Source organism: Lycium barbarum, chromosome 9, assembly GCF_019175385.1.
Source record: "Lycium barbarum isolate Lr01 chromosome 9, ASM1917538v2, whole genome shotgun sequence".
Lineage (NCBI taxonomy): Eukaryota > Viridiplantae > Streptophyta > Magnoliopsida > Solanales > Solanaceae > Lycium > Lycium barbarum.
This window is the reverse complement of record NC_083345.1, coordinates 1,447,597-1,454,896: the sequence shown is the minus strand read 5'-3', so window position 1 is coordinate 1,454,896 and position 7,300 is coordinate 1,447,597. Positions and strand designations below refer to the sequence as shown.

At 33.0% G+C, this 7,300-nt stretch overlaps 1 protein-coding gene and 1 long non-coding RNA gene across 7 annotated transcripts; both read right to left on the bottom strand.

Annotated features, from left to right (window-relative positions):
• LOC132608863 (uncharacterized) lies at positions 1-3,182 on the bottom strand. Of its 3 annotated transcripts, none has more exons than XR_009570562.1 (7): positions 3,040-3,182; positions 2,831-2,927; positions 2,632-2,670; positions 2,086-2,205; positions 900-1,031; positions 647-793; positions 1-293 (listed from the first exon to the last, which is right to left on the bottom strand). It is a non-coding gene; the product is annotated as an uncharacterized LOC132608863 (long non-coding RNA). The 3 variants fall into 3 exon arrangements; XR_009570560.1 differs by having other exon boundaries at positions 647-760; XR_009570561.1 differs by lacking the exon at positions 647-793 and having other exon boundaries at positions 2,086-2,184.
• Positions 3,183-4,067: 885 nt separating this feature from the next.
• Positions 4,068-7,184, bottom strand: LOC132608862 (uncharacterized). 4 transcript variants are annotated; one of them, XM_060322631.1, is made up of 7 exons: positions 7,021-7,184; positions 5,237-5,390; positions 4,813-5,116; positions 4,647-4,737; positions 4,434-4,561; positions 4,262-4,339; positions 4,068-4,177 (listed from the first exon to the last, which is right to left on the bottom strand). In XM_060322631.1, the coding sequence occupies exons 2-7, from the start codon at positions 5,378-5,380 to the stop codon at positions 4,137-4,139; spliced, it is 786 nt and encodes a 261-aa protein (XP_060178614.1). In that variant the 5' UTR covers positions 5,381-5,390; positions 7,021-7,184; the 3' UTR covers positions 4,068-4,136. The 4 variants fall into 4 exon arrangements, with proteins under 4 accessions (XP_060178614.1, XP_060178613.1, XP_060178615.1 ...); XM_060322630.1 differs by lacking the exon at positions 7,021-7,184 and adding an exon at positions 6,916-6,950; XM_060322632.1 differs by lacking the exon at positions 7,021-7,184 and adding an exon at positions 6,701-6,848.
• Between the last annotated feature and the right edge of the window lie 116 nt (positions 7,185-7,300).

The following is a 7,300-nucleotide window of genomic DNA, read 5'->3' as shown; positions in this document are numbered from 1 at the left end:
TCAAACATAAGGGAGCATATTTATTAACTTACTAGTTGGCCCGAGCCCGTGCAAGGCACGGGTGAAAACTGGTAATATAAAAGTGATTTGACCTTTGCAAGGCATTTTCTTATTGGTAATATATACTACCTATAACATAATATGCTTCATATTATACGGAACAAAGTTATATTATTACATTGCCAAGCTTGCTAGAAAGAGAAAAGTTTGTGAAATTTTTGATGTTCTTGGTGTAAGCGGGTACGATCTGGTGTGGAAATGAGAGGAGAAACTTGTACAATATCCCGATAAACCTGCAAATTGTAATGGTGCCCAAATTAAAAAGTTGAAACAAACGTGTAAAGAAATACGGATAGAATGATAAACTTGTAAAGTATCACATAAAGTCTAAATCATGATAGGAAATTGGAACTTAACACATTAAGTTGGAAATGTTTTACTTAATCATCTTCGAATTCGCCTTCTTACTTGACAATTAGTATTCATATTATTCCGAAAGAACAAGGGAGAAGGCCAGTTGTTACATTTCCTCTGTGAAGGATCAAAGGTGGTAACTATTCTTTCAGTTGAAGCAATTGTGTTTAAAAAATGGATGAGAAATTGATTGCATCAATTAGCGCTTCAATTCTTGATATGAAAAGAATACCAGTAGTCCACTATTTGATAGTTTCACATGCTGATCCATCCAGCGTTGGGGAAAATGATTGTGGTTGCACTAAAAAATCTTGAATTCTAGCAAAATCCTCATAAGAAACTGGATCTTCATCCAATTGCAAAGAGAAAAGAAGAGAAACTAAGATGGTTCAACAAATTGTAAAAAGTGCCCAGAAAAATACTACATAGAAATCAAAAGCAGTTAGAAAGCTTCATTTAGGATTTTGGATTAGTGAGAAAATTACCTATTATGGTCATATGCAAAATACCCTTTCCCATCTTGAGAAACTTTACTTCAAAAACTTGTGCTTGGATTCATAATTGTGCAACCATATAATTGTGGTAGCTGCGAAGTTCATGCCAACATGCCAATAGCACTGCAAGATACAACACAGAATTCTTAGCTTCAATTGCTTAATCTCATGAAATAGCTAACACATGTAGCGGAAATAACAACTTGATGAAAATAAGAGAAGATCGCCAGAAATGGTTAAATCATATATACAAAGACAACCAGAAATGGCAAACATATGCTCGTATCTATTGTTTTTATGTCATGATCCTGTTGTTGCTGGTGTATGTAATAAAACTTCAAATTTTAATTCCTTTAGGGAGCTCCATGTAATCACTGGAGGAATGCCTATCTGCTACATGCATAGCATCCTCCTAATATTTTTTTTACAGATAAATATCGTAATAAGAATATATCCATACTCGTCATCTATTTTAGTTCCTAATTACTGCTTGATGCAATTAGTAGGTCCGTTAGTGTATGTAATTACAACACCAACAGGGAACATAGTGAGTGAAAATCTGGCCAAGAATTTTAGCTATAGTAATTTTATTACTCAAAATTAGGAAGAGAACCTTAGAAGATATTCAAATAAAACATCTGACTACTGATTCTTCATGCAAATAAGTTGGTCTCAAGTTGTCCAAGCACTTTATAAAAATCTAAATTCTTACAAAAAAAAGAAGAAGCTATATTAAGAAATAATAGTATAATCATATAGAATAGAAAACAAATACTCCCAATACATCTTGCATGCATATAGTCTCATAAAATGAAAACATGTATGTCATTATATGAGACATCCACAGTCATAACTATAATATGTTCTTTAGAATTTAAATCTCTCTTAGTCCTCTGTAATCTGTAGGTAAAAAATGTTGTAATGTTGATCTCAAATTGAATCTTATCCATCTTCAATCAAACATTATCTATATTAGAAAGAAGCTAGCTCGTATTGCACAAAGTGCACTTTTGGATTATTCAGAAGTACTTCAAGATATGTCCTCTGTGTTTCATGTACCCTCCGCAGACTCCAGTTGTGGGAATATACTGGGTATGTTGTTGTTGTTGTATTATAAGAGACATACGGGTTAAAACAAATAACAATGATAATGAGGAACATGAAAAGTGATCAATACCTTGTGCAGGCTCACAAGAATCCTCAAGTTGTCTCTTGAGCCAACATAAAGTGTCATTACAACAGAATTTAAGGAATCCAGCAGCATATTTTCCATGAACTGGAACAGTAAGAAAGATGTCTACATAGATTTAGGAAAGAAAAACTTGCAGTGTGTTAGTTTGTGTACTCTCATTTAATATGCCATGTTCATTTAGAAGCGTTGTAACATAAAAGGAGATCTGTCTAAGTAAACAATATTTAGGAATCAATATTGAGGAAAAACATTTATCTCCAGTACATTTTGTAAAACCCAAAAGAAGAGAAAGCTTAGCTCCTTGAAGCCAGTACCATTGTGAGGCCAGAAAATTACAAAGCATGTTGACTATATGAAATGTAGCCATAGCGAAAATGATTTTTGCAAAAAGATAGCAGAGGGGTTAGTAAAAATAGCTCTATTCTCATGCTATATATGTCATGCTTTAAGTTGTGAAGCAGGAGCAGGCAAGACAAATGCATAATGTGGATAAAAGAAAGAGAAAATCATTTGTTTAAAGTGGAGACTTACATTGGAATTTCATAGAGGATGAATTGACAGACTAAATCCCTATAGAAATAGTAATATATGAAAATAAATAAATAAATAAATAAATAAATAAATAAATAAATAATTAAATAGAGTCGAAGAAATAAAAATTTAGAAATAAGAAAGTAGTAAATTGGGCAAAATAAATTAAGATTAATTGAATAAATGTAATTTTTATTACCTTTGTTTGATGGATGTATATGCTGTTGGAACATGTAGTTGCAAGACAAAAAGTCAAAAGCAAGCTTCAAAAGAGAATTGATTTCCTTACAAAAGAGCTGTTTAAGAATGAATAAATTTTAGTTGTGGTTGATGTTAAAAATTTGTAAAAAGAAAATTGTGGGACATTTAAGCAATGGAATAGGGTAAATAAGTTTTGATATAAATTACCTTTGTTCCGCAAAACGCAAAAGTGATTGCAAAAAAGGGTTATCCTGCAAATATGTTTACCAGAAAGAATGAAAGAGGGTATAAAGATATAATATAAATATATTCATACAAGAAATAAGAAAGAGAATTTTTTGGTGACCTTTATTTCTTTTTTACTGGAGTTGTTGGCTCCAGTTTTTGTTTCAGCTTGAGCGAGTGACGTCGCTCGGTTGGTACTTCTGTTTCTTCATCAAAAGAAACTAAATGTTTCTTTTTCCTTTTGTTGCCTTCTTCAATGTCAGTTTTTGATGATTCAGGGAGAGAATGTACCATTTTTCCTTTTTCAGTGCAAGACAAAATGTACAATTTTCCAGATGATACATGAGAAGTGCGGGAGAATGATTTTTTCACTTGAATTATGGAAAAGTTCTGATTTAGCTTGCTTTGAATATTCTGCATTGGTAGCAACTCATCCTGGGGAGAAATATATTTTAGCTTTTTGTTTGATCAATTGAAAAGTCAGATTGTGTAAATTATTCAGTTAGAATGCTCACCTCATTTGAAGCAAGGTCGTAAATCTCATCTGTGGTAAGGGATAATAATTTTTCTGCTTCTTTGTCCATAATTATCCCAATTATTGATCCGGAAGCATCTTGGAGATTTACATCAAATCTGCACCTGCAAGTGTATATGTGCAAAAGATAAAAAAAAATAAAAAAATTATAAGAATAGAAGGATTATGGTAAATATTGTGTTTGGATGTATGTGTAAACTTAGAGATAAAAATACCTGGGAATTAACATATTTCGTTGCTTACAAGTCATACACAGAAACTTTCTTTTTATTAAACCTCTGACTTCTTGTTTGCAGTCGGGACATAATAAAACATAGCAACTTTTGAGTTTATCTGGAAGTGATACTTTTGCCTCAATGGAGAAGGAATGCCCCTGCATTGAATGGAAATGAGACTACTTATTATATGGATAAGTATGGGCAGAAATTATGAGTTATGTAAATAGAAATTATACTAACGTCCTGTTGTGATTGAACATTTGCAATTGGGACTATTTGTTCATCTACTGAAACGCTAATAAGAGATCCAGATTCAGATGTGCTCCTCAGGCTGAAAGAAGCAAGCATTTCTCTGTTTTCTTGGACCCTATTCGAGGAAAAAATTAAAAAACTTTAGGATAACAATAATGAGGAAAAATCAAGTAGAATATAGATTGGAGTAATGCGGTACCATGTGTGCAATTGTAGGCATTGGGAATAAGGGGGATCAATTTGTATTGTGGTGTTAAATTTTGTGTCAACGATGTACCTATATTAACAAAGTACAAAGTAATATACCTAAATTAATTGCAATAATATTTTTTATTTATGAAATACAAACTTATGTTACTAATTTAGCTTACCATTGTACTTGGATACCCCAATACGCCTGGCAAAGATAATAGGACGTTTTTCGAATTGGTCAAGGAGTTTCTTGCCTTCGTCCTCAATAAAAGTGTCTTCCCATAGTGTGAAGGTCAAAGCTTGTTTGCTGGTTACATAAAAAAAGGGAAATATGTTGTATATTTTTAATTGTAAAACAATAAGGATTTTGAAAAATTTACAAATGCACTTACTCAGTATCGATGAGAATGAGTTCTTGCAATCTTTTCTGGACTCTTGCAACAAACCTTGGCGGGAAGCAGCGGACAACAATTGCGAGTATATCTATTGGCAAAACAATTTGTATTTAATAGATGAATGTGTTAAAAGTTAAACTGAAAAGAAGTAATATAACCATACTAAATTCTACGTCCTTAAGCTGCTCTTTGGTAGACTGGGAGGCCTGATTGTTGATGTCGTCAAATGATGTAAGATTCAGCTTTGTGGGCGGTGGCAATTCATCCTCATCTGGATTATCTTTTTCAATTGGATCAACTATGGTTTTTTTGTCAATAATCCACTCAAATGTATGCAAGGGTCTTTCATATCTCAAATTTGGTACTTGTATGCGCGCACCCGCTATCAAATAGGTGTGGAACAGCTTGAATATATCTTGATAAGAGGAGATTTCATCACCATAAATAATAGCTTTTATTTGGTCTTCCTGTGAATGATTCATAAAAAAATAACGAAACAGATATACGCAGGCAATGGAAGTAATTGATTCAAAAATGTTATACATACATAGATATAAATAAATGATTTTGCTAGAAAAAGGAATTACCTGTTCATCTTGAAAGATCATGTTCAAATATTTTATCTTTCGGTGAATACCTTCTCCTGGTTTGCATATGTCCACAACTTGCACTTTACAGGTCCAGTCAGGTATTTCAGGAGTGATTGCATATATGTCAAGTCGTTGTGTCATTTTATATCCCCTGAAAAATAATTAAAGTGGGTTAAAAGTTGGCAATGTCTTATATTTTGCAAAATTATCCAAATGATGAAGAGAAATGTAAATTAGAGTCAAATAAGGTAATAGCATAACAGTCAGCCTTGTCACTGGCACAACTTAATCTGTGAAAAGCAGCAACTACATGGATTGAATTCAACGGACCAAGCGTAATAAAGACTACAACTTTGGCACAAATTCAACAATAGCAGCAATTATAGTACTAAAAATCAGCAAGCTTTTTGATTCCCAAAAGGGTCGATACAAAACAGCCAAGTTATACATCTTTATTTATGAGGAGAAACATTATTTTACCTAACCTCAGTTAGTCAAAATAACCAAATCTGTTTAACCACAACAACTGTCTTTATCATATAATGCATATGCACAAGAGAAACCATTAAATAGAAACCCCTTGTAACAATTTCTCAGGGATATCTTCTGGTACATTTCTTGGAGGTTAAGAGACACCAACTTCATTCTCAATAAGGATCATAAAGGACCCATTTTTGATGCTCAAATACCATTTTGACTTTTGTAGAACCGAAACATGTATCTAAGTATCTATTTTGAAACTTATATAAACAAATAAAGGAGGAAAACAGACACATAACCACAACATACATAGCTAAATGGAAGTTTATAGCTTTTAGACTTTTGAGGCCTTTTAAGAGCTCGATGGAACTCCTGCGTGCCGGAAAGAAGATTTCTTTGGAAAGCACCATAGATGAATTTGTGCAAGTATATTTATGCTTCTGATGTGGATCAAGGTCAAGGGAAAATAAATTGCTGTAAGAAGATCAGTAATATGACTACACCAAAAAGGTAAATTTTGAAAAGGCATTTCAAATGATTAGGCGTACATGCTAATGCTAATGGCAAATAGTTCGACATATGCAATGTGACATTGCCCATTATATTCCCGCATGATTTACACCCAGAGAATGGTAAAATAGAATGTCGTAAGACGCACTGGTTGTATTGCACAACAAAAGCAGTTAATAAATTCTGCGAAAAAAACAGTAATTCCACATAAGTTGGTTGACGTTAGAAATTAAAAGGTAATTAACCAAAAATCAGCCGGGCGTCAAACAAATATGAACTTCATATAAAAGGTCAAAGAAATTACTTCAAATGAGTACCTACACAGAAGAAAAATAATTTTAATAGACTCAAAAATAGCCCTATTACTTCTAGCACAAAATCGGAATAAAAAATAAGGGGTTGAGAGGAGCCACTGCCATTCCTCTGTTGCAAAATTAGAGATCGAAGGTTCACAATTTAGTTTCAGTATACCTTGAACTAAAAGGAAAAATATTAAAAAATTCATCTTTCTATTGGAGATTGTTGCAAATGCCGGAAAAAATTCATCTTTCTATTGTGTTTTCTTCAACCGAGTTTGTCAATTCAAAATTTTACAAATTTTGATTTTTTTAAGCAGACCCGGCACCAGAAAGCTAAGCAAACAAACAAAAAGAATAAGTAGAAAGGAAGCAACCAAAAGAACCCACCAGAAAATCGGCAGATTCATGAAAATTCTAGCAATAACAATGAATTTATTTAAGGCATAAAATTGGTAAATTTGAAGAAAATTAGGGCAAGAGGGAGAAGCATACCTCAAGGGTGAACTTGGACAGACACAAATTGAGGGTGAACACGAAGATGGACACTTCCAGAGACACAAATTGGAAGATGCAAGAGAAAATCTGTGTAGAAAAGGATTTGTGTAGAAACGGATTTGTGTAGGATTTATCTAGAAGGAGAAAGAAGTTGGACTTTGTGCAGAAACGGATTTGTGTAGGATTTATCTAGAAGGAGAAAGAAGTTGGATCATATATAAAATTACCGGAATACCCTTCGTCGTACCCATGGACTCACTCTTATTATATAGTTAAA

What these genes read in the sequence shown, in the direction of transcription:
- LOC132608862 (XM_060322630.1), bottom strand. Translation starts at nt 6,935, where the DNA reads ATGAATCTGCCGATTTTCTG. An exon ending in TGATCTTTCAAGATGAACAG is followed by an intron (nt 5,117 to 5,236) that starts GTAATTCCTTTT and finishes AATCATTCACAG; the next exon opens with GAAGACCAAATAAAAGCTAT. An exon ending in TGCCTACAATTGCACACATG is followed by an intron (nt 4,178 to 4,261) that starts GTACCGCATTAC and finishes TTCCTCGAATAG; the next exon opens with GGTCCAAGAAAACAGAGAAA.